At 40.1% G+C, this 27135-nt stretch overlaps 1 protein-coding gene across 3 annotated transcripts; it reads right to left on the bottom strand.

The window, feature by feature from the left end:
- Positions 1-43: 43 nt before the first annotated feature.
- On the bottom strand, positions 44-26820 carry slc7a1a (solute carrier family 7 member 1a). Of its 3 annotated transcripts, none has more exons than XM_075487571.1 (13): positions 26651-26820; positions 15646-15898; positions 15378-15560; positions 15139-15297; positions 14017-14194; positions 11650-11783; positions 8719-8941; positions 7236-7372; positions 6018-6120; positions 5181-5386; positions 4385-4536; positions 4188-4296; positions 44-3317 (listed from the first exon to the last, which is right to left on the bottom strand). In XM_075487571.1, the coding sequence occupies exons 2-13, from the start codon at positions 15830-15832 to the stop codon at positions 3133-3135; spliced, it is 1956 nt and encodes a 651-aa protein (XP_075343686.1). In that variant the 5' UTR covers positions 15833-15898; positions 26651-26820; the 3' UTR covers positions 44-3132. The 3 variants fall into 3 exon arrangements, with proteins under 3 accessions (XP_075343686.1, XP_075343687.1, XP_075343685.1); XM_075487572.1 differs by lacking the exons at positions 7236-7372; positions 26651-26820 and adding exons at positions 7976-8115; positions 21495-21621; XM_075487570.1 differs by lacking the exon at positions 26651-26820 and adding an exon at positions 21495-21621.
- Between the last annotated feature and the right edge of the window lie 315 nt (positions 26821-27135).

Here is a 27135-nt window from a genome sequence, read left to right as displayed (position 1 = left end):
TGGATTTCAGCAAAAACACGCGAACACCCCAAAAAAGGGTTTTAGAAAGCTCTTTATTTACAGGATGATACATGACACACACATACGAATACTTTCCCAAGGTACAGAGGCAAACATATTTATTTCACCTTTTGAGTGTTATTAAACTTTAATGTTGGTATATACAACCAGTTTCTAAGTCTATAAGTTGTTTTTTTCCTTTTCCTTTTTTGGGATAAAACATAGGACAAGTTTGGAAGAACTCACGCTCTGATACAGCCAACAGATGACGCCATGGTTTTGCTTTTCATTGTAAAAAATAGTCCACACTGCATGTTTCAGAGCATGGAAAACTCACTGGTTCATGTGGATACAAACAGCCTGGAGCTATTAAGCAACCCAGAGCTGTGAAAGCTCCAGTTGGAAGCCCCCGGCCTAAAAGATAGATAATGGAACTTGAAATTTGCAAGAGCAATACTTAATATTAACATGATATCTAGTTCTGATGACTGACCTAGTGGAGTGACCACAACAGAGTCAAAGAATGGCAAGACAGAAATAGCAACAAAAAGAACAGACAGAGTGGTGTGATTGCAGCAGAATAACAAGGCTGCAGCTCTGAAGAAGCATCAATGCATCACTCATTTATACAGGTATGTTTACACGTTTATTTAAAAAGTAAACATTGATGTCTGAGTCTGACTCATCATGGAGGACATAACCAGCAGAGAGCTTTTAAATACACTATTCCTTTGCACACTGCGATAATAAGACAGCCTATCTTTCAAACAGGTACAGTTATGAGAAACTGTGTTTTTCAAGTGCTTTGACTGTCTGTGAGGCAAATGAAAAAAAACATCTAGAGCTCAGGTTTAGGTAAATTACAACTTAGTGTAAAAACAAAACCAATCCATGTTCAAGCATGTGTGAGAAGCCTGTCATGTATAGTGGATTATCTAAACATATCTAAAGGGATAGCGATGTCACAGATAGTCACAATATATCTGCTGCATTTTACAGACAGCCCACTATGAGCCACAGTCAAGGCGACGTTGCAAATTTCTTGTTTGATAATTAACTTTTTTTTGTGCGATACCAGTATTAAAAAAAAAGTGAGAAAAGAGAGATTAAGGCATAACTTTAGTCAACCCTGAGTATATCCTGATTTACAATGATCATGTAAACATAACATGAGGCACGCAATAGTTGACCCAAAAAATGAACCTGTAGGCTGAAGAGCCTACACACAACTGCAAGTCATTCAACCACACAAAGCATTTTCTTCAATTTACAAATAATTTACTGCAAGAAATATACACAACATCTTATATACACAGTTCTGATTATACACGTCTCTACTTATTGACCACTACTTTGTTTGACAGGCTTCCCAAAATCACTTAAGAATTGAAAGGATGAGATGAGATCACCTGTTAACACCAGGTTCTGTTTACAAATGCACAGTGGTGCAGAAAAAGTTGCAGGCGGGAGATGCAAAAAAAAAAAGTACAATAGATTGCCTCATGTGCGTCACTTGGGTCAGAGTCCTTCAAGCTTGACTCCCCTATTTCTGTTTAGGCTACATTAACTTGCTAAATTATGGGAGTACACCCTCAAATTCATGAAAATAGACAAGCAAAAAGATATTTACAAGTATTAGATAACTAAATGAACCCCAGTCCCACCCGGTAAAAAAAAAAAAAAATAGAATAGAAATAAATGTCAAGGTGTACCAAATTCTTTAGTTGTTTTTCTTTTAATGTAACTACTACTGGACATTGAGTTAGATTTCAAATTTGAAAAACACTTTTGAAATTACTATGTCTTAGGAAGCGGGTAATAACAACACATCAGTATTCACAGAAAAGGAAGCACAAACATTGAGAACAAAGATATTCCTCTAAACAGGCATACTAAAAACAAACATACATGGTTTTTTTTAAAGAGAAGTTAAATGTTACAAGATGCAAAGACACACAGCATCCAGCACTGTGAAAATCCACAATCATCTATTGTAACCTTACCTGATAATCACCAAATATCAGTTTTTCATCTTCAGTACGAATCAGGATTCAGAAATGAGATTTCTCCCAAATAAGAGTGTATTTTAGCAGCTGTCATCATTCAGACCTATCATAATGTAAAGTCAGAATGTTCTTATTAGGGTTCAGACCAGATTATATGCTCTGCCTGTCTGTGTGAAAATGAGTAGGTTTCTCTTTAAACGGAAATCTGAACGTGAATATCCAGAATCTGTTAGCAAGGGACAGCACATTTGCGCACAAAGCTTTCTGGTTTTGGTTCTTATTTGTTTGTCGTCTAAGTAGAATTTAGCAATCATGCTTGAAAAGTTCAAGTTAAATCTACATAAACAGTCGAGTGGAGAACAAAAGACCTCTTTGACTTTGACCGAAAGCCACTGAAACCACTTTCTATCGTTTGATGACAGCTTTTCTGTTTGTTATTTGTTTTTTAAATTTGTCCTTGTGCAATCATTGAACAGCCCACAGAGTGGGAAGTCTTGGTGTGTGTATCCTTCATCCAGTACCTGGAAAGCTGCTGGCAACTTTGGGAGAGCCAAAACATTGGCCATTGCCCCCTAAAGGTTAAGCCAATACAAAGAAAAAAACATCTTTTACTGCTGAACTTCCTGGCAACCAGACATCAGCTATTGCTTAGTTCTACCGACAGCCATGTAACCCAGACATACTCCAAAGAAGTAAACACTACCCCACATGAATAGTAATCTAACATTGTCCCGCCTTATCTCGGAACCTCCATTAAACATTAGCATATTTCACGTCTCCAGCATGAGCCCTCCCTCCACACAGCCAAGCAACAGAAAGCAGTTGAATCTTCAGGCAAGTTAATGGAGCAACAACCCGCAACATACTGACATTGCAGCACATGTCTATTATGAATTTAGAAGCCTGTTTTTGCATGAGAATTATCACCAGCTATCTGTGTTCACCTCTTGTGCAGTTGAGAAGGGAAAGACAAAGGTTACAAATTTTGGGTTGTTTTTTCTTTATCAGCTTTCCCCAGAAAGAACATCGGCACAGAAGGAGTGGGAGTTACACTGACGAAAACATCCCCACACAGACAGACTATTGTCCGGGCGCGCTGACATGAAGCTGCATGTTCTAAAGCTTCCTACAAATCTTCGTCGTGTTCTTCACTGGCGTCAACGCCATTGCGGAGAAAGGCCTCTTTCTCTGTTGACATGGCTTCTAATTTGCGATCGAGCTTGAAGCCGTTCATCTCTGTCTCTACAGATGAGCGAGCCGTAGCTGCCTCAGCGCTGTGATGGATACCGTAGCAGAAGTAGATCACTAAACCTGCAAGGGAGGAGCGAGACACAACATCGCTTATGAATTATTACATCCATTGCAAGTTTATTCCAAGTTTGTGAAACGTCAAGCCAGTTATTTTGTCCACTGATGTTAGCAGGCTGAGCTTTAACCTGGGGCCTGTACCTTAAAACAGGATTAGCGGCTTAGTGAATTAACATCAGGTTCAGCTCCGGATTATGTGTATCACAAAGCTGATTCACTTACCGGTTTGGAGCAGGTCTCCAGTACAGATAAGACATGAAGATATATAAAAGCACCACCCCCAGACCAATAACTTCTCTTAGAAAATTCAAAACTTAGAAAGAGCTCAGTGGACAATAAGAGTCTCTATCCAACTTGCTTTAAGTCGAAAACTGACTACGCTGTTAGACTTTCACTGAGAAGATTCTTCATGAGAGATATGGCAGCAGAAGAGATTACTCCTCCTCAAACAGAGATTCACTTCAAACAGTTCCTGATGACTTTGAAAGATGTTGAGATAACTTTATTTATTAAAACAATCGCTGAACTATAAATGATTTACTTGCTGTTTTCCCTAAAAGTGAATCTGCAGAGTATCCAACTCACCAAGCGCACGTTTCGTTTTTTAAAAAAAATGCTTTAAAACTAAGCAACAAAACCTTTTTGTTATATAAGTCTAGAGCCTGGAGGATAAAAGAAAATGAACAGCTTTTTCTGTTCATTCTTTATCTAAACTAAAGAGCAACTTAAACAGCCATTATTATAATAATAATAATTACACAAAGATACACACACGTGCAAGCAGTAGTTGGTGCTTAAAATGGCTATTTGGTTATTTCTATGTGGGAAAATCAGTATTATGACCATGCATGATGAGTAATGGAGTGTAGCTACCTATAGCCATCCAAATGGAAAACCTAATCCAAGTGCCTCTGTCCAGCTGCATCATCAGGTAGACATTGACAAACATGCTGATCACTGGAAGGAAGGGCAGCAGGGGGACCTAGGAGGAGAAGCAGGCTTGGGTTAACAAACAGCAAATGTGAACTGTAAGGGGTCTGAGGTAGTGGCGGAAATTTCTCAAATCAAACCTTGAAGGAGAGCTTTGTCTTGCTCTCAGGCTGCCTCCAGATGATGAAGACGAGGAGGAGACACACCATGAAGATGACGCTTAGGGCTACCATGTTCCAGGCAACTATGCCTCCCTGCACCGCCAGTATACTGAATGTCAGGATCAACATTCCTGCAGAGGGACGTTCAACAAGTTTTATGAATTCATGTATAATTCTGCACAAGAGCAAGGCAAATAAAGACTTTTTTTTAAACTTCTCCCATGGCACTACTATATCAGGGGCTCTTTGAGAGTTGCATTTCATGGAACATGGTGCAAAGGCGGAGAGTAGGCGGCAAAGTAGCCTCTTAAAAAATGTTGGTTTGGAATCAGAGTCCCTTTGTTAAAACTGTAAAATCCGTCACTGGGCTTGCCAGTGGCTGCAGTACAGGAGTTACTACTATTTATTGTAAGTAATGACTGTTGTGGTGCTTATGTCTTTTTAATAAAACAGTATCCAGCCCAACAATAAAACCAAGAATTTATTTGTTGTATTGTACGTATTTTAAAGAAAACAATCACTTCTGTGGATATCACGGCGCTGCATCAAACAAAACATTCTCCTGACTGTTGAATTCCAGCATAGTTGATCCTGTTTGGTGAGCAGAGCCTGCTCAGGTCTGTGGAGCTCATCAATCAGAGCACACTGGCCTTTTCTGGAGCAGCTTCTCTATTCTCTGATTTTATAGCAAACACTAAATATGCAGAGGCAAACGGCTTTCTGCCAACTCTTTTCATGGGAACTTTAAAGAAGTTAAAGAAGCACGAAAACGTACCCATGACAGAGGTACAGACGTTGACAGTGAAGCCTGACAGTGTGGATGGCTCAGGATTGCCTGGAAACAGCAGAGCCTGGAAGCTGAACCTCTCCTCCACACCAGGCAGGATGTCCATGCTCGGAACACTAATGCCGTCGCTCATGTCTGCCTCATCTAGGTTATTGGCTATCTGGTATACTGCTGTGGGCTGCTCGGGCTGGTACCTGAAACAACAAACACAAACTCACTAACATGTTTGTCCGTTGCAACCTTTCTCATTACTCCCACCACCAGTCACAATAGCTGATGCCATGCAGTGGAAATGCAGTAATAAAGACGATATACTGAAACAACAATGAACTTTAAAAGCTTAAGTAATGTCCATCAAAATCAACTCTGAGGCCAGCTTTTCAGAAATATTAGTACAGTTCAGTTATAATTTGTGTGGAAACTAAATTATGAGTGAATGAAAACTGCTTTAAATATGAGTGTAACACTGAGTTTTATCGTTCCAAAGAAGAGACAAAAACATACAATAAGAAGGCAGTAAGATGTGTAATGGTAGAATTATTCATTGGAGGTAGACATTCTTCAAATTGCAAATAAAAAAATTCTTTCACAAATTTGATGGGCCAATTTTGGAGTAACAATGATTCAAAACACGCCGAAATGAAACGAAGACACCAGTTTAGACTACATCAACAAAGTCCACTGTCACATGTGCTGAGTTGTTTTGTTCCTATAATCCCTTCATGATTCAGTATGTGCTAACCTGATCACAAATATCATACAGTTCATGCACGAACAAGCACAGGCCAGTTCCAAACCAGTATGTCAAGTTAAACTCAGACTAACCTGAGCACCAGCACACAGGCAGCCACTAACGTGTAGGCCAGCAGGGTGCCGATAGACATGAGGTCCACAAGGTCCTTCAGTTCAAACAGAAATGCCATGATCGCTTCAGTTTTCAAGAAAGAGAAAAAAAAGAGAAATGGAAAGATTAGAGTGCACATTTGATGATGACATTTGTTCCAAAAAAAGAAATGGGGACTTGATGTGTTTCACAATAGTAAATCTGAGTAACATCACCATGTCAGAATGGTCACGGTGATCGTGGAAGATTGCTGCAGTAGTACTGGGACTGCTGTGCAAAGAAATAACACAAGGCTAGCACGGATGAAAACATTTTGTGGTGAGCCTAAAGATCTCTATCATGACATAAACGGGATGTTATGATGTTCTACAGGTTTCTGTTTTGTTCTTTGTTTTAGTTTCGTCATCGGTTTACCTTTTGCACTGAAGTTACTTTAGTTCCTGTTTTATTTTGAAGAGATTTCCAATTTGTGTATTCTGTTGAGTTAGCTGCAAGTTCCACCTTCACACCAGGTCCTTGTTTACTGAATGCCACAGCTACTTTGCTTTTGTCATTCTTCTCCTCAGTATTTATTCACCTACTTTTACTTTGTTTGCCCTCATGCAAGACATTGCCCACGTCAAGTAAGTTACGTTTAGTTCCTCTTTGGATTTACTCTTCGCAGACTTCCTGCATCTTACATTAGGTTTGAATAAAAGTTCTATCATTTCTACACCTGCCTACCTCTTGTCTGCTTTTGTCTGCTTTTGGGTCCTGTTTCTACACAGGTAAACAAGTGATGCAACTCAAAACTAGAGCATGACAAGAATTGGCAGCTAACTTTATTAAACTTTAACACACAACTCTTTACAAATAGAGAGGCATCCATCCATTTTCTATACTCGCTTAATTCAATTCAGGTTCATGGGGGGACTGGAACCTATCCCAGCTGCCATTGGGAGAGAGGCAGGATACACAAGATTTTATTTTATTTTCTAAAAGCTGAAACTGCTCCTGCTTTAATTTGCATCCTTAATTGGCAGTCTGTGGAATGCAGATGGATTTCCAAAATGAATAATGCAGACTGCAATCCCTTTACTTCAATTTAACTTTCACCATTGTTTCATAACTTTTCTCTCCAGCACACATTATTCTCCCTCTCAAACAAACATTCTTTTTCTTATCTCTTCATATTTTACATTCCCTCCTCTTCCTCTTACCAGACATCACCCCGGCTGCAAAAGTGGACGTTACAGGGGCTTTCCTCTCGCTGATTTGGGCCAAGAAGGAGAAGAGCAGGCCATCCCGCGCCATGGCAAAGATGATACGGGGTAGGGGGAACATGGAACCCAACAGACTGGGGAAGAGCGAAGAGGAAAATATCAGATTGGGATGAGAGTTGTGTAGGCAGATGAACAAGGACAAGGGGAAAGGAATGGCTGAGGTCAAGATGGGCCAGGAGAAAAATTTGAGAAAGGAGATGAAAATAGCAAGCAAGGTATGAGTCGCAGACTTGAGGCAGAAGAATGTGAAACTGGATACCAGACTGGCAGCAAACAGGGACAAAATGCTGGGCCAAGGGTCTTTTAATGTCAGCATGCAATGGTACATATGCTGCACATGCTGTTACTCTCCGTTCCAAGCTGAAATGTTGGTTGCATTAATTGTGCGGTTTTGCTTGGTGTTTTTCCTATTACAAGATGCAGGTGGAAAATAGTCCTTCAGTTTCCGGTTGAAGTTACCGTTTGGCGCTCGCATGCTAGAGGGATAACTAAACAAGTACCTGGCCATGAGACAGTTAATATGGCCCTTTTTATGCTCAGGGCTTTTGATTTCTGCTAGGTCACTGAAAAAGACTTTTAAAATAGAACCTGCAAACTAGCAAGACAGAACAATAACCCCAGCAGAGTTCAGTCCTGCAGCATGAACACGTTTCAAGACATGCGTGTTAGTGTCTCACCTGCCCCTGTGCCAGAGGCGAGGGTTGCAATTAGCGGGGTTTTGGTGCGGGGACTGATCTCGGCCATGAACTTGAAAAGCAGCCCATCGTCAGCCATAGCCCAGATCACACGGGGCATAGGGGACATAGCACCCAGCAGGCTACCATGGGAAGGAGACCAGGATATATAGTATCCACACTTGCATCCAAGAGAATGCCGTGAGACATACATGAACAGAGACAGCCGCTCACATATACAAGGAGTATCATACGGAATAAAGCCACTTGATATCAAAACCTTAGAACATAATTGATGGTACACTGAGCACAACATAAGCAGGAACATGCAAAAACATAAAAAACAGTTCAAAAACATTCACCTGACTTTATATATACTACATGTGCATAAGAAATAATAATAATGCATATAATAAATTTAAACATTATAACTTATCACAATAACAATCATTTAAATAATGTGAAATGTACTATAATACCACTAAGTGATTGTTTTATGAACTCATGTTATATAATCACATACACTGATGGTATAAATCATATTCTCAGCTGTGCTTTTATTAAGGGTAAATAAGTCAAATTCCTTCTTAAGTTAATTAAATAGACTCACACAGATTAAAAAAAAAAAAAAAACACTCATACAGATAAACGTCTATACATGTGCATGTCTGCGAGTTTTCTCGAAGAGGGGACAAGAGCGCACGAGCATGCAGAGCAGCTGCGGTGTTAAGTGTCTCAGTGCTTACCTGGTCGACAGAGCACAAAGAGAGCCTACAGCTACAGCATATTTGGCTCCTCCCCAGCCCACATAGTTAAAAGCTACAGGCAGAGGACTGTTGCTGTCCAGAAGATAGTACGGCATCATGAGGGTGAGGGCAGCGGAAACGCCAAAGTAAGCGACGAAGCAGATCAGGAGCGAGGAAACGATGCCGATGGGAATGGCTCTCTGTGGGTTCTTCACCTCTTCACCTAGGGTGCAGACAGAGAACAGACATAAAACTTCACCAGGTGTTATAATATCTTTCATTGGCAACTATTTCAGGGATTCCATTAGATTTTTTTGAAAGGATCAAAATCCTGTTGGGTGGGTTTATAGAGCTAAACATGTCACCAGCTGCTCAGTAAGCAAACATGTCTTATGAAAAGCCAAAAGGACACTTTTAGTAGTAGATTTAATGAACGGAGACAGTCCTCATCTATTAATGCAATCTGCAAGGTGTCCAATATTGTCACTTAAAAAAAACAAAAAACACACATTCTATGAGGGAAATGCCAAAAATTTCAATTTAGACAGGAATTTTCACTCAGAATTGCGCATTTAACTTGATAGTGTTGGCACTATATTCAGACACCAATCGGCAGCAAAATGTAGAAGTTCAAGTTGTCATGATCAACTACGGCCACATTTTCTGCAGTGTCACACAAAACTGCACTGGTTGCATGAATAAATACTTGACAAATTTTTCATAAAGTAACACCATGTTTTTGACGGAGCTTGTAAACAGTGACAGAGGAATACAGAAATCGTTTTGACACAATCACTTGTATGCAACCGTTATTACTTCAGTCTACAATGCCTGCAACAGCTGCTGTTCCTCTGTTGGTAAATAACTTATTTCCACACTGATATCATTCCAGCCAACATATAAAACTCTCCAAACAGCTGTGTTCAAGGCACATTTTCTGTGGTATTTGAACACATAGCTTAGATTCCCTGTGGACCAACCAGCGAAAAACCCAGCTGCAGGCGATTGTGCAACAGAAGTCCTCGGGCAAACATTCAACTCTTTTTTTGCAATGAAATCGCACTGCAATGCAGAAGGATCTATAAGAGATCAATACGTATGTGTTTTTGGGAAGCAAAGGTACGTCTGATTGGCCCAAATAGTTGTAACATAAGGGGGTTTGTAAGCAAGGTGAGGATGTATGTATGTGTACCTGAGTGTGTGTGTGTGTGTGTGTGTGTGTGTGTGTGTGTGTGTGTGTGTGTGAGAAGGTTAGGGGTTTGAGGAGGGTCGAATGGTTTCATGCCTATGGAACTCTAGACAATTATATAACAGCGTAGGGATTCCTGTGAGGGTGGGTCACAGACATGTCTCTACAAGTCAGATTCAAGCAATTGTTTCTGGGTAAACTTCATCTTAGCCAATTAAAATTCAGGAAAAAAGGGGGTGGGGAAAAGCCTGAGGGACAGTGAGCAAGCAAGATGAAAGAAACGTGTAAACTATCCCTTTATTACAACTGAGAGGCCTTAAACCAGTTACAGAGAAAACGTGTGAAGATGAATAGATAGTGCTATTCACAGCCAGTGATTTACACAAATCAGAAGCCTCATATCATCATTTACTCCCCAAACCTGCGTCACAGTGTTTGGCTTTCTGCCATGAGAAGAAGTGGGCCAAATGCATTAAAGTGCAGCTTTTCTTTCTGCCTTGATCCTCTTATGTAATAGTTTTGGAAGTTCAGACAAGCTAAAGACCGAAACAGCTCCAACTCCAGATTAAGTTTCACCCTCACCCCACCCCACCCCAAAACTGAAACATACCCAAGAGGCACTCAAGAGGATCTGTGAAATGCAACAAGGGGGATAAGCCCAGTCACCACAGCAAAACGCTGCCATTTTGCATTTCCTTTAGGTGGAATATGAATTTCTATTTTAATGTGGTGGACTTTTTTTTTTTTTTAATCAATTTCTAAACCAGGAAAATGCTGTTATAACTTGTCAAAAAAAAAATCCTCTGATATCATTCTGTTAATTTTCGGTGAAATTGTCTAAATGCATAATGCTGCCTTTTCTTTGCCAGTATCAGACTACGTTAGCATGCACAGCTAAGCAAAGCTTGACCAGGCCACTGAACAGGACACTTGTCTTTGTTCCAATATAGAAGCGCGGAATGGGAATAGATTTGCTGAATAATGTTTGCCCAACTCTGTGACCACAGGGGAAACATTCTCCCTTTCAGCTTGTTGGTATTCGGCTGTTTCCCTTTTTCCAGTTGAACTGTTATGTAAGAGATGTAGAGATAAATAACTGACATGAGGCTGGTGGCAAATTAGTACTGTGTATAGTGGTGAACTGGACAGCTTTAAACCTGTACGTCATGTCAGTGCAGCATTTGTTTATTTCTTCTTCTTGTTTGTCTTTTTTTTTTTTTTAAATGAGTACATGCCATCTCTTTCGGTAATTTTCTGTTGTTACCAACTTTTTTGTTGCTTCTGGGTCAAAGCCCAGGACAGGAACTGCAGAGCATGTGCAGCGTGCCTCAGTCATTTTGGGTCCAACTGGACACACGGGAGTAAATCTTCTCCCAACTGCATTATCTGTGTGTTACGCCCCATGAATTTTTGTGTTTGGTTTAAGGACTATGTGATAACCAAGCGAGAGACTTGCAAGAGACTGAACTCGCAGTGTGCAAGGCAAAAAAAAAAAACAATCTCACACTGGAGTCAAATTAGATATCTGGGGTAAAGACAAGACAACCTATTAGCCAGCCTTCTAACCATCAAATGCAGACTTGTTTGGTGATTGAAAGACACACATTTGCTGCTGCATTTTAACAAACATACAGAACGGTACAAATAAGCATTTCTAGAAACACAAATAGCAACATTTTAGTGTTTTAAGAGTAGAAAATAAGCAACAGAGTGAGTGTTTGGGGGTTTCATCTATCACTGACCTGTAGTGGCAATGCAGTCAAATCCCACAAAGGCATAGAAACAAGTAGCCGCTCCCGAGAGGACACCAGTGAAACCAAACGGCATGAAGCCCCCCAGTCCTACACTCTCCTTGGTTGGCAGAGTGTCAGTCAGACTGGACAGGGGAAGAAAAGAATAACCATAAAAAAACAACAAAAAGTTAAGCTCCACTCGATGACTAAACTTCTTCGGAGTCAGTTCACCCAAATTGAAATATTGATTAACAAGAGTTGGACACCCTCTTTCATTTTGAAGGTTTTAACTGTCAGGACATGATAGAAAATCATCTGGCCCTCCAGTCCACGTATTAGAACGTCTCAATTAATTCAATAAAAACAACGCCAAAAAACGCAGCAGGAGTGTGCAAACGACTAAGTAGCCCAATAATAAAATAGCTTGTAGAACAACCTTTAGCAGCAATGATTTAAAGTAACTGATTTCATGTGATTGTGGAGGAATTTTAGCCTATTCATCTTTGAAACACTGCTTCAGTTCATTGTGGATTCTCTATTTCTGTCATTTTATCGTGGATTTGCTGCTGTTCTTCGGATTAGTGCCCTGTTGAATTACCTAGTTTGAGTCAAGCTTTAAATGTCTGACGGATGGACTCATGTTTGAATCTAGAATACTTTTGTACACAGAGGAGTTTGTGGTTGACCCAATTAATGCAAGGTGTCCAGGTCCCGTGGCTTCAAAAACAGGCCCAAATCATCATCGGCCACCACCGTGCTTGACAGTTGGCATGAAGTGTTTGTGTTGATATGCAGAGTTTGGTTTTCACCAAACATAGTCCTGCTTTGTCCTGACGAAACATCTCTAATCCTTGCCAACGTCTATATTTTTCCCAAAAGAGATTTTTCCAGAAGACCTGCAGCAACTTTGTAAACCTAATCTGTGCTGCCAGGTTTGTTTTAGAGAGAAGAACCTTTAACACAAGTCATTCTTGTACAATCTTTTTCTAACCATACACTCATTGACTTTAACATTTAACAATGCTAACTGAGGCCTGTATAGTCTGAGCCATAGTTCTTGTATATTTTGCAGTTTCACTGAGCATTGCACAGTCTAATCTTGGGGCAAACTTGCTGGGACATCTACTCCCAGGAAGATTGACAACTACCTTAAATGTTTTCCATTTGTGAAAAATCTTCCTCACTGTCGTGATGGATTCCAAATTGTTTTGGAATGTCCTTAAGACCCTTCCCAGACTGATGGGCAGGAACAACTGCTTTCACTAAGATCATGCCTCTCCTCCTTGGCTGTGTATTGTAAGTGTTGGCTGTCCTCTCCCCTCCCTGATGGACATCTACTCCACCCGGTGCCTCAGCAGAGCTTGCAACATCACCAAGGACAGTTCAAATCCCGGTTCTCAGCTGTTTGAGCTGTTGCCGTCTGGTAGGCGCCACAAATGCTTACAAGCAAGAACAAACAGACTGAGAAACCGTTTCTTTCCTAAAGCCATCAACACCCTGAACTCTCACATGTAAATAATATGCACCGTTACATGAAAACTGCTGCTGCTGTTCTCATTGAGCACTGTGTGCAATACTTTTTAAATACTGTCCACTCTGACATTATCATTGTACAAATCTGTACTTTTTTTTTCTTTTACTTATAATTGTTTTGCACTGAGCACAGGAGAAGCTCTCCAATTTCGTTATACAATGTATAATGACAATAAAGAGCATTCATTTCTATTTTATTCTAAATCTGATTAGCAGCACATGGCTGCTACTTACCCTCTAAATTGATTAAATGATTTTTGGCAAATGAAGCTGTGGTTATGAACTTTTAAGCATTTTATCAGAGCAGCGCGACAGTCTTTAAATTATTTAAACAACCGCCAGCTGTCACATAGTCACAACTTCTGACAGATTTAGGTGTCTGAGAAAAGAAACTGAGAAAAGAAATGAGAGCAACTTCATTGGGAATTAATTTGTATACATTTCTACTTAAAAGATACAAAAAGATGGAATTGGAGGAATTTGAGTGGCATACATACAGGCTTAAATCAAGCTACAACTGAATCATCTGATTGTGTTAGTCTGGTTTGTCAAAACTTGATTTTGTACAATTTCAGCGTGAATAATATGTTTGCATGCATTTCAAAAGTCAGTTTTTATTTGTCACGCTAAAACAATTTTTTTTTCTAGTTCCGTGTAAACGTGCTTACAGATTTTGGCAAACCTAATCTTGACACCTGTTGATGAGTAATTGGTTTTTCATTATGTCCTGATTCGCAAACCTTAAATATGAAAGAGGATGAATCTACTTTTTACCATTACTGTACATCAAAACAGCTTGTCAAAACAACTTGAAAATGTGAAAGCAGAGTGATAATATCTTACTTGTGACTCGAGCTATTTGTATTATTAACACGTAGGACCTCCTCAGGGTCTATCTGCCAGTTTTTCATTGTGCCTTTGACGAGGCCAGAGACCACCATGAACAACAGGACGAGAACGTTGACACACGTAAAAACCTTGTTCACCATCGCTGACTCTTTCACTCCAAATGCAAGCAGACCTTGGAATTGGAGAGAAAAGAACAAAGCAAATAATTAGAATTTTCTCATCCAACAAAGGCTCAAAAAGCCCAACTTTTCATACCTCCCCCTGAAGGAAAATAAGTGTGACAATTGATCAAAGATCACATGTTGGTAACAAGCATAACATGCTCAATGTGCAACACATACATATTATATAGGGCTGGGCAACTATTAAAATGTTTAATCTAATTAATCACATGATTTCCCTGATTAATCACGATTAATCGCATTTGTACGGAAAATCCAAAAATTAATTCAAAAGTAGTGTATAGCTTTTAGCATTTAGTTTTATTTTAAATGTACTACCATATGAATGAAAGTGCCATAACATTTGTTGTGCAAACACACTTTTAACATCAGCATCTTTCTGTAGTTTTTATGTAGAAGCCTCGCTCCACTGTCTGTTTCCTTGAATGACTTGCTGCTATCAGTTGTGTGTTTTGCCTTTAAGTGATATTTTAGACTGGAACTACTACGCTGAGAAGACAATTCAACTTGGCAGTGTTTACAGATGACTTTGGTTCTGTCGACTCCGCCGTCTGGAAGAACTTTAAAATGAAAATGGCCGAGTAAAAGTTCCGTACCCTTCTCCATGTTTGGTGGATCCGCCGATTACTTTCTTTTCCGGTTCCACAGCAGACAGCAACAGACTTTTACAAAATAAAAGCCTGTGTCATTCCCCCTCTCTCTGCCCCCTGCTCCTGTCTCTCTGAACTTTCCTATCCATTAAAGGCACAAAAGCCCACAAATTTTAAATTTTCTTAAATTTAAAAATAAATAAATAAAACCTGCGTTTAATGTGCGATAAAATATTTATCAGTGTTAAATAATTAATGACTTAACGCAATAATAATGAGTTAACTCGCCCAGCCCTAATATTATACAAACGAAAGGGCATGCAGAAAGAGAGAGATTTTCTTACCTGTAAGAGTGAATATGATGAGAACAGCAAACATGTCAGGGTACTCCGCCAATACACCCGGAGCATTCATAGCCATGTGCTCTCTGCAGAACTGCTCTATGCGCTTTCCCACCAACTCATCAAAGGTGGCGCTCCACGCACGGGCCACACTAGAGGTACCTGGCAAGTGCAAGCATCAGCACTCTTTGTGTTCTCCAAAATAAAAGCAACTTCCTGTAGATTAAAGAAAAACTGTTTACCAATGATGTAGGAGAGGATGAGGTTCCATCCAGTGATGAAGGCCCAGAGTTCTCCTACTGTCACATAGGAGTAAAGATAAGCTGAGCCTGTCTTGGGGACACGGGCTCCAAACTCAGCATAGCAAAGACCAGCCAACACTGAGGCTAAGGCAGCTATCAGGAAAGACAGCACAATAGCGGGACCTGGGGTGGCAAAGAAGAGCATACATATGAATAAAAGCTTAAAACGGTCTCTATTTTCTCATCAGCTCCAGAAATGTTAAATCACCAGAATTGTCTCGTGCAACAGCGCCAGCTAGCACGTAAACCCCAGCGCCCAACGTGCTGCCCACACCCAGGGCTACCAGGTCAAACGTGTTGAGACATCGGGACAGGCGGGAGTCCTCTGAGTTACAGTTCACCACTTTCACCCGTAGCAACCGCTTCCCGAAGCGCAGAAGAGTCTCCAGTGCCATGGAGGGGAGAGAAGTTCTTCTGGGGTTCAGAGGTCACAGTTTAGAAGGTGAGAAGCCACACACACCCTAAAAGGGGGCACAGAGGGCGAAAGATAAAGAGTAGTAAATGTAAGTAAACATTTTTTACACACTTATTTTTTCATTGTAGTTTTTTTTCATAACTAGTCTGTATTTGCTGTGGTCAAACCAACCCTGTCTGTTCTACCAAAACATTCAGGTTTATCATTATTATTATTCTTATAAATCTAAAATGTGACACAGGAGTATGTCATGTGTCTGTGTGAATATGTAAAGAGTACCTTTGCAATCACGTCTATAAATACTAAATGCTAGGACATACGTTTAGTGTTACAGATCTAAGAAATGGGTCCATCTATAGATGATAGACTTGCAAGAACAACATGGTTTCCTGGTGTTACGTAATGCAACCCTAATCCGCTATGTGTGCCAACAAAAACATGAGTCTATACAGATAATCCCTCTTACTGCTGGATATTTTGCTGCTGTATTTTACAGAATAGAACACAACTCACAGGAGAGAAGGAAAAGCCCTTGAACAGAAAAATAGAATGATAAAACATGACTGAGACATTTTTCTGATACATGCTTTGGAAGCCCTACAGTTTGCACCATAGTAGATAACCATAAAAATATACTGTAGGAGTATACACCACTGTACAATCTATCTTATACTCTAAATGATTCAAAACTTTATCACCTTTGCATTAATTACTCTGGGTCAAATTCTGAAGAACTCTAAAGTCAACTACCACAGCTATGCAGATGACACACAGATATATCTCACACTGTCTCCGGATGACTGCAGTCCTATAGAGTCATTGTGCGACTGCTTAGAGCAAGTCAAAAAGTGGATGAACCAAAATTTCCTTCAGTTCAATCAAGAAAAAACTGAGGTCATTGTGTCTGGCAACAAAGAGAAGAGGTTTGCTGTCAGTAAACACCTTGAGTCACTGTCTCTAGAAACTAAAGACCAAGTCCGGAACCTCGGCGTGCTGATAGACTCAGACCTGACCTTCAACAATCATATCAAATCAGTCACCAAATCAGCCTTTTATCAACTTAAGAACATATCCAGAATTAAGGGTTTCATGTCCCAAACAGATCAGGAGAAGCCGATTCATGTTTTCATCTCCAGCAGACTTGACTACTGTAACGGTCTTCTGACTGGACTCCCCCAAAAGAGTCTCAAACAGCTGCAGCTCATTCAGAACGCTGCAGCCCGAGTTTTAACCAGAACAAAGAGATCAAATCACATCACCCCAGTTCTCAAGTCTTTACATTGGCTCCCGGTCAGATACAGAATAGATTTTAAAGTTCTGCTACTCGTCTACAAATCACAGAATGGTTTAGGTCCAGAATACATGAACGACATGCTAGCAGAGTATAAACCCAGCAGAGCTCTGAGATCTGCTGACTCAGGTCAGATAGTGGAGCCCAGAGTTCAAACTAGACCCGGTGAAGCAGCTTTTAGCTGTTATGCTGCACACAACTGGAACAAACTACCAGCAGAACTGAAATCAGCCACAACTGTAAGCGCTTTTAAATCCAGGTTAAAAACATTTCTCTTTCGGTGTGCTTATGGTTGAGTTTATAGCTTTCTTTTTCCCCTCTTCTTTGATTGCTTTTAACTGTGTTTTTAATTTATTTTTTTTCTCTTTAAATTGCTGCTTTATGCTGTTCTTTTAAATGCCTTGTCTTTATGTAAAGCACATTGAGTTGCCTGTGGTATGAAATGCGCTATATAAATAAAGATGCCTTGCCTTGCCTTGCCTTACTTCAAAGGTAAATATTATGTTATATCTCCTAATGTGAAAAAAAAAAAACTAAAAAGTAGCAGGTTTTCCATAGCTGAGATTAGTTTTTTTTCACAATACTTCACGTGCCTTTCTTCATTTTCAAAGTAAGACTCAAGCCTCCTTAAAATGGAGAATAAAACCGTTTCTAGAGAAATGATCTGCCATTCTGACGTTTTCTTGAAATACACCATTAGTATCCAATTGCATTTATATCACATGATTGGCTAGCAGATAATGTTTAAACTATTCGTCTTTACAAGTTCATGTGCTTTTGGCAGTGTGCTGTGGATTACACTGGAATATTCTTCTCCCCCAAAACCTCTGGAGACAGTCGTCTTATAACCCCACATTTTGCTTATTTATATCATCAGTTTGGTTCAGAATTTAACTGATTTCAAATGTACTGGGTGGGTGAAATTCTGGTGTATATTGAAAGTTAATCTAAAAAAAACAACAACAACAAAAAAATAAATTATCAGGTTTAGAATTTTGCTGAAATTCAAAGTGTACAGACCAGTCACTACTGAACCAATGCAGGCTGATTTTTTTTTCTCCAAAATCATCAGATTCTTCAAATTCCAAAGACAATAAATCTGCAGTGTCTTTCATTCAATAATCTCCATCCTTTCTAAATGTCATCTTTTATGTCCTCATGTCCTTTTAATAAGCACTTTAACCAGTGAGAGTCATAAGGCTGAAGTTCAGACTCACCACAACTGAACGAGTGAGTGAGCAAGACTCAACAGGTTATCCCCACTATGACTGATTGAGATACCTGAACATGATAAAGACAGAAGTACACAGCCTAGTGCTGTTCTATTGAGTCGGTGAACAAATCTCAGTGAATACATTAAGAGATCTGAATCAAGGGAAATATGTCAAAAATAAATCCTTTTAGTTTTTTAGTATTGTTTTCCAAAGCTGCTCTGGGGTTAAAAAAAATAAAAAATAAAAAATAAAAAAACAGCAGGATAGCTATCACTCCAAATAAGGAATAAACTGGACTTCAAGTGTGAAATCACTGCAGTTGTGCTTTATATCAAAGATGCTGCAATTCTCGACTGGAGCATGCTTATCACTAGTACTACGTCTACCATCACCATCTTTTTAAAGTAAAAGAACATAAAGAACAACAGTAAAACTGTGAAACACTGAAAACAATCAAAAACACAAGGTGAACACACGTAAAATGCATGGTAAAGTTTTGTGTGATAGTGGAGGCTGTTCAGCTTTAGCAGCAGTTACAGCAAAGGCCCAATCTCCTCTACCCTTAATCTGATCCTTGGGACAACCAAATTAAAAAATGATTGAGCCAGGAACAAACAGAAGAAGTAGAAGTAATGGGAAGCCAATGTAGAGAAGACAGTCAAGTAGAAATGTGGTCTCACTAGCATGTGTGTACTAGGAGCTGAGTGACAAAAAACTCTTTCTTAGATGGTTGTTGAGCACATTCTCTTGGTTACTAGTTTGTCCAACATGTCATGCACATTTCTTTGTGCTGAACTCAAAGACTGATATCTAAGAGGAGGAAAAAAATATGGACTCCAGATGAAGAAATTGGAAGAGGGGAAAAAAGAAGGGATGTGGCATAAACAATGTCTTCCAGCAAATAATGTTAGGTTGCAGCAGTCCAACTGAAGGCCATGACATGACCTAGAAAGAAAAAGACTGGGATGAGGTGAGTGACATGTCGCAGCACAACACTATGACACTGGTAGATAATGGCAATTTGTCAGAACCCTCTGACATGAGGACATAAACCCCAAAGAGGTCATGTGGACAGTGCAACAGTCATTTTACACCTCATGGAAACTTCCACATAGGGGGGAGCAAGGGTAACCGTGTAGTCTTTTCTATTGCTTCCAGGAAAACATTCAGGCTCAGATACAATTTTCCATCCTGATCTATTGGAACACATATTGGGAAATGTTACTAAAGTAATTCATGTTGTAAAATATCCGATGAATATAGCTGCAAATAAACATCTGATCCACGGCAGGTTAAGTGCATTGTCTTGGGTTTTCTAGAAAGGCATCAGAGATTAAATCTTGATAGATTAAATCTATCAAGAAATGGAATCATAAGGTGTTTGTCTAATATAAAGGAAAGTGACACCCAATACAATTCTGACATCTGGAAATACTGGAAAAGCCAATTGTATGTGGGCCTATCCCCAATCCGATTTTTATGAAATGATTGTCTCTGTCTGTGTGTGTGTGTGTGTGTGTGTGGGGCGGGGGGTGTATGTCTTTTAATGTCTAATTATTATTATCACACGGAACATACAGATGTGGCTGAACTTAAGTCTTGTCTGATATATCAAATAAAAGAATACAAGCTGGATTAGGGCCGAACTCACAGTACTGCCACAGTACTCATGTCAAAAAAAAAAAAAAAGCAACGGTGATTTTTGCTGAACAAAATAGTACACCACTATTATGTATTACAACCAAAATTACACAAGTCACAATACATTAAAGTCAGTTTCTTGCACTTGCAAACGTATATTCAGGTCACTAACTGTTTACATGGCGCCACTTATAATGAATAGTGTTGCAAGTCAGCAGGGAAGCAAGCTCGATGTTCTTATAAGTAATGTGGAAAGAATTACACAGGTGCAAGCTCTCTTATTACCTGGCATTAACCGACTAAAACATCTGCCTGTGAACACCACACAATCACATTGAGAAAATGATACCAGCAGAGTCAGTCAATTAATAGGAGTCATATTTGTTGACTTATTTACTGCCTAAAGCGAGTATTGGACACTGATAGGTTCAAACCTTTTTGTTTCGGTCATGACACGTGGTACTAACATGAAAGACCTGCTTTGGGTTAACAGGCATTCACATCCCTTTGAAATTGCTCACATAAGATTTAAATTGATCCGAAATTGAAAGTGGAGGCAGGTATAATACTAACTGAGTTTTGCATTAAGTGGGGGGGCGGCCGTGGCTCAGTGACAAGAGTGGATGGTCCAATAACCTGGCGGTTCGATTCCCTGCTCTCACTTCTAAAAGATTGGTGGACTGACAGCTGGTACGGTGACAGTCCGCCTCCTTGCCCTGGCCGAGGTGCCCTTAAGCAAGGCACCGTTCCTCCCAACATCTGCTCCCCGGGCGCTCTAGTGAATATAGTATCTGTCTCTATAAGTGTGTGACCCTGTGCGTGTGCCTGTGTGTGTTCAACAGGTGCCAACCTGGATGGGTTAAATGCGGAGGAGTAATTTCGTGTATCTCTACATGACAATAAAAGTTTCAACTTAACTTAAAACAGTGACGTGAATGTTTAGGAGGTGAAAAAGTACATTAAATACCACGGCTGAATATATAAAGATATAAATATATGACTATATCTTTTACACAAATAATCCACGGTTAAATACTGGAGTGAACCAGCAATGGTAAGACTGCAGAGCTAGTTCTTAATGCTCTGTTCTGCACATTATAACAAGCAGCTGATTATTTCAGCAGCTTACATGCCGCATTATTGTAAAATCTAGGAAGTCTGCAAAAAAAAAAAGCTCAGATCAACATACAATCATATATTCATGGGCAAGTCAGAAAGCTCTTACTGAAAAAACCCCGCACAAACACAGAAGAGAGTAGCCTACACAAACCACGTGACCCCTCATTGACCTGAGTGCACAGGTTATGGAATTGCTGAAGTTTTCTACCAATTCAAGTAACCAAGACCAAAAGAAATACCTCCAGCAAAGAAAACGTGACAACTTAAAGCAACCTTCAGTGTTTGAAGCAACACACATAGTGAGTTACACCTACAGCGAATCATGTCAAAACCCACAATAACCCATTCCTGCATTTGCAAAAGAAGACAGTACTTACTTGAAAGCCCCTACAGCTGTTCAACTGTTGATCAACGTGGAAACTTTAAAAGGTGGAAAATAAACAAAAAGGATTAAAAAGCGTATTTGCTAACTATTCTTTGAGCTGCTGTGAGGACTGCGGAGCGTTTGACCATCAGCGTACTGAAATAGTATATGGAAGAATCACATGGCTAGGCTATTCCAAGCAGCACACACTCATACACGAACTTGCAGAGTCAAAACGTTGTCTCATAAAACCAGTTTATCTACAAGAGGAGCTACATTTTTTTCTTTTTCTTTTTTTACAACAGAAATGCACAGTAGCAACCTATGGTAGCTCCAGGAGAGCTGCTTTTGTTACGTGTGCATGCAAGAGCAAACAGTAATATATCTACAGTTTATTGGAAGTCACTGCAATAAAATGATTCCTTTTAGAGGGCTGGCATAAAAGTAAATATCAGAGTTGCAAAGTGTAGGGATTACAGAAAGCCTGCAAAATGCTGTTTTAGAAAGAATAATCCATTATTATCTTAAAGGGACACTGTGTAATTTCTTCCCCCATCTAGTGGTGCAATTTTATTTTGAAAGGTCGAATGAATGTGCTCTCTAGCGCCTCGCGTTTTCAAATGTGCGTTGCAACTTGTTGAACTACGGCAGGCGGTATGTGTCAAGATTCTCTTTTTCGCTTTTTTGGCGACGAGGATCCCTTCTCCTGTGGCGTGGCATAACTATGGTCTTCCATTGCGAACAAAAGTGCAGGCCGTTCAGGCTGGTTTATACTACAGAATGTCTAATGGCGTAGACTGGCTCTGTTTATACCTGCGTGCAAACATGACGTCAAAATGACGTCATTTCCGCTTGCAGGCCTGGCGTTGAGGAAATCGCGATTTCATTTTCATAGACCGGAAGGACATGGCAGCCTCCATAGAGCTTGCCCGCTCTATGTAGATACAGAGAAGTTATTCTTCGCTCAGGAGGATAAGTGAGATTGTTGACAGAGATAATTTTACACCAATGAGGACTAACTTATGAATGAATATGTTGATTTGAGCTAATAAATGACTTCATATATTACACAGTGTCCCTTTAATGTAAGCACACAGATTCACACACAACCCACAGTAAATGAGATGTCATGACAGACGAGGTAATGCCCATCAGTGAGAGGGTGTAGTTGAACAGGAGAGGGGGTGTGATCCCACGTAGCCAATCAAAACAGTCAGTGCATTTGACATAGTTTGACATTCAGAGAGGTTATCTAATGGTAAAAACAGATTCAAGTTCAACACTACATATAGACAAGTTTACTCTCAGAATAAATTCATCACATTAAAAATCTAATCAATAACTGATGGAGGATCTAAACAGATCATAGTAGATTTATAGGGCTATATTTCAGAGGATCAGTTGGGGTTTCCACTCGTCTCAGTCAGATCTAAAAGTAGGACAATGCAAACACTCACTCATTCCACTGATATGCTTTCTTCTTACGCATACTGATGAAAAGAATTACGAACAGCCAAATTGGTGTAAGAGATACGGCTGCGTACTAAAAGTAAATCATGATCTGTAACTGCCAACAAGCGCACGGCTAAAACACGAAAGAGAGCTTTTACAACCCGTTTCCATCCCAGTGTGTACTTAACTCTGGTAATTAGACATGACTTTATTAAAAGCTTAATCGCTTTTAAGAGAGTAAGTGCTTTCCTGGTGTCACCTTAGGACGCTTCCATAGGTTTTATCCTTTGGTCTATACCAACACCTGTAAACAAAATGTGTTTCTGTCTGACTAACTGAGATCACAGAAGTTTATAGAGAGCTCCACTGGGTCACCTTCAATTCGTCAGATGCGTTGTGCTGAACACTGTATGTGACTCAATAAATCAGTTGGTCGGTCTGTAAGAAGACAAAGTCATAGCCTTCACCTCCTGCATGGACAAAACGGAACAATAGTTTATGAGTGAAGCGCGGAATAAATGTGTCAGGTAATAATGTTTCCTAAATAAACAGGCTGTGTCAACATGACAGGCAAATATGTCCGCAGTGCCTGTGGAGAGCATTCTTAGTTTAGCATGTTTTACCTCGGTAAACTCAAACCTTAATTTAGATCGTGAGATAGTCGCTTCACTGGCGGCCAATTAGTAAATAGAAAAACCAGAACTGTTTCATGGTTCAAAACGTAGTTCGGACGAAAGAAAAGGGGAAGAAAACGTGAAGTTCCTTCTACCTCTCCAAACAAAGAACAATCCAGCAATCTCACCGAAAACAGCAACAAACAAAGCTCGAAGATATAACATATTTTGGGAAACAAAAGCTTGACCCTTGACCTTTACCTCCGTTCACTTCAACCACAAGGACTCCTCTCCGACAACGCTTCAAACTTACAAGTGAACGCAAGAATGAGAAATTCAAAGGCATTTCATTTTGATAATACAGTGAACTTGCGGTGTACATTTGGCTTTTCATTTGAGTGTATTGAAATCAGAAAAGCAATTGCTTAACGGACTAACATATTTTTTAACAATATTGTGACAATTTTCATTTCGAGCAGTTAAAACAGTTTTCTGCTTTTACCCTAAACAAAAAATACCATTTTAATTCAATTAAAAAATGTGCTAAAATGTTTCATTGTCCTAATCTAGACTCCCCTGAGAGAATATGTACATATATTACATTGAAAATAAAGCTGTACGTGTATATGACAGTGTAGCATATCTGTGTGTACTGATTCTGACGGGTTTTTATACCGTTAATTATCAGTTTTCTTTATAAGAGCTCCGTCCATGAAGTGACAGTACGAGTGTGACAACAAAAAGTCTTCTTTCTCAGAAAGTTCTTTCTCAGACCTTGAATCTCTTTCAATTGCAGCAAAGCATAGACCTAAATACAGTGAGCATGTGTTGCAACATCAACTTTGCCGAGATGAAATATGAAGCCGGGAATCTCAGTGAACCTGGAAAGCTCCCGCACACACACAATCCTCTCAGCATTTGTGTGGAACACACACACAGCCCTGTGTTCAGCATCTTGCCCACTACTGACCTACTTTCAGACCAGCTAAAGTTAGACTGACTGAAGCTGGTCAGAACTATTACTATCCAGATCCAAAAGGTCAACTCTGACTCATTCTGTAAAAGGCTGACAGTTTACACTACTCTTGTGGACTGCATGTAGTCGACTTGGCCACACTGTTTCAGATGAATACAACACAACGGACAGACTTTGCAGCTGGAACTTTAATCTCTGTGCGAGACCTCATCTCCCCCTCCCCTCCCCGATTCCCATGTTCATGGCACATATTTTTCTACTTTATGGAGATTTTCTGCCTTGAAAATGCAATTCAAGTGCTGATTTTTCTAATTTAGCAAGCTGTCTTGCAGGCTGCAATCTTCTGACCAAATCTGTCCTCACTTTTTGTAAATGCAACACGAAAGCTTGCAAGTGAAATCAGTAATTTGAACCTGAAAAGCAGCTCCTTGTACAATATTCTGCACATTACTTCAAATGCAACTCACATTTAACATTTAAGGGTTGCATGTATTTACTTTTTGGTACATACTGGGACTACCTTTTTCCCACTACTTCAGATTTACTACATTGGCTTCTGCTAGGCAGCATCTGCTCAGTGAGCACATGTTGCTCTCACTCCGCTGCATATTGCATTCACCCCCAGCCCCGCACAGCAGGGTGCAAAAGTACTCAGACGTGTTTCCAGAGCAGTCCAGCACAGTAGCAGCCCTATTTAAATGTTACTGCTGCCCAGCTGCTTCAGCTGAGTGAAGCTGACACCCCACCCACGTGAAAAATTCAAGCAAATAGATTGATCGGTTAGTGCTCCGTTTGTGCAGGTTTGTGCCGTTAAAATTTTCGTTTGTGCTGCTTTGGTTTCTGAGATATTAAAGATTATTTTTTAAGTCATCCAAAGGTCACCATCCCCCCATATTACTCCAAAACAAACCAGAGTGGTCTACTTTTTTAGTGCTCCGTTTGTGCTGGTTTGTGCCGTTAAACTACAACACATGTTTTCACTATATTGATCAGGAGGCAATGAATTTCATCTGCTGCCGGTTGTAGTCGTTCTGTTTTGTTCCAGTAAGTTCCTTTCGCCAATTCAGTCAGTGGGAAGTTGTCGGATATGTTGCTAACGCAGGAGAGAACAGAATGAACACATATAACCCTTGAGTGACATTCAGTGACGGTAATGCACCAATTTCCTTGCCAACCATCAATAAACTAAATAAAAAAATACTGACTCCGTAAAATACATATAACTTCATTATCAGGCTAATGTCACTGTTATTTGCAGAAAGGGATTTTAAAAAACAAACTTACCTTCTGTTCTCTCCTGCCTTAGCAACATATCCGACAACTTCCCACTGACTAAATTGGCGAAAGGAACTTACTGGAACAAAACAGAACGACCACAACCTGCAGCAGATGAAATTCATTGCCTCCTGATCAATATAGTGAAAACATGTTATCAACTGAAAGTAAAACGTAACTCGGAGACGAAAGCAGCACAAACGCCAGTTTTAACGGCACAAACCTGCACTAAAAAAGTAGACCACTCTGGTTTGTTTTGGAGTAATATGGGGGGATGGTGACGTCATCGGCCGAAATTATAATTCATAATATCTCAGAAACCAAAGCAGCACAAACGAAAACTTAAACGGCACAAACCAGCACAAACGGAGCACTAACCGATCAATCTATTTGCTTGAATTTTTCACGTGGGTGAGGTGTCAGCTTCACTCAGCTTTCTGATTCACAAGCACCACTGTTCCTCTGTGCATACCGCACACAGTAGTCTCCCCTGTTAGCGGCAAATGCATTTAAAGTACCCTCTAGATGCAGAAACAGCCATGCCGAACTGCAAGTACTGGTGTAAGGTACGTAGTAGGAACTTATGTAATTCAGCAGTGGCATTCCTGCGGCTCAGGTCGCACATATAGGCACACTGCAGGAAATAAGTGCATATAACATGGGGTAGGACACAAACAACAATGAGCTTTCAGGGTGCTTTTAGTTGTGGACAAGAAGCGACAAAGGCGCAAATTCTCCTGCTGATGCGCACGACCAGGGGAGTAATCAAACATGACATGTAGTTCCCAACTATGTAAGCGCACGCTGTACAGCAAGTATGCATGAAGATGTAGCGGCACTAAGTTACTTTACCTTGCCAAATCACCGTCAGCGCGCAAGAGATCCAAGATACGATTTCCCTGTGGTCTGTGAATCCAAAAAACCGCATCGACGCAACTATTAGAGGAAGGATGTGCACCCTTGAAGGTGTTAAAGAATAACATATGGTTCAGTGTTGCCCTGTAAATCGCGTTTAGATGGAGGAGGGGGATACATGTGGATGAAAACGTGCAGCTCCGCCCTTTCCTTCCAGTTGAGCAATACCCACCAGACTTTAAGTACTGTACTGGTGTGGTGTACTGGTGACTGAAAACAGTCCCACCTTTATTCAAATGTACAACCGAAAGAATTTAGAACACAGAGCAATAAATAACTCAGAAATATCCATTAAGTCACACCAGTGATGGGTACTGCAGACTACAGGGGAGTTCATTTAGCTATCTTTAGATTGTATAACATAGGAGTAGAATTACTTACCGGTAAATTTAGATTGCTCTTTATATAATCATAGACTTACA

The sequence above is a fragment of the Odontesthes bonariensis genome, chromosome 16 (genome assembly GCF_027942865.1).
Source record: "Odontesthes bonariensis isolate fOdoBon6 chromosome 16, fOdoBon6.hap1, whole genome shotgun sequence".
NCBI lineage: Eukaryota > Metazoa > Chordata > Actinopteri > Atheriniformes > Atherinopsidae > Odontesthes > Odontesthes bonariensis.
This window is presented reverse-complemented; position numbering and strand designations above follow the sequence as displayed.

Coding starts and splice junctions, on each gene's coding strand:
- slc7a1a (XM_075487572.1), bottom strand. CDS start 15,832: ATGGCACTGGAGACTCTTCTGCGCTTCGGGAAGCGGTTGCTACGGGTG. Junction 6,121..7,975: donor CGCCTCTGGCACAGGGGCAG/GTGAGACACTAA, acceptor TGAAAACTGAAG/CGATCATGGCATTTCTGTTT. Junction 4,537..5,180: donor CGTCTGTACCTCTGTCATGG/GTACGTTTTCGT, acceptor GTCCCTCTGCAG/GAATGTTGATCCTGACATTC.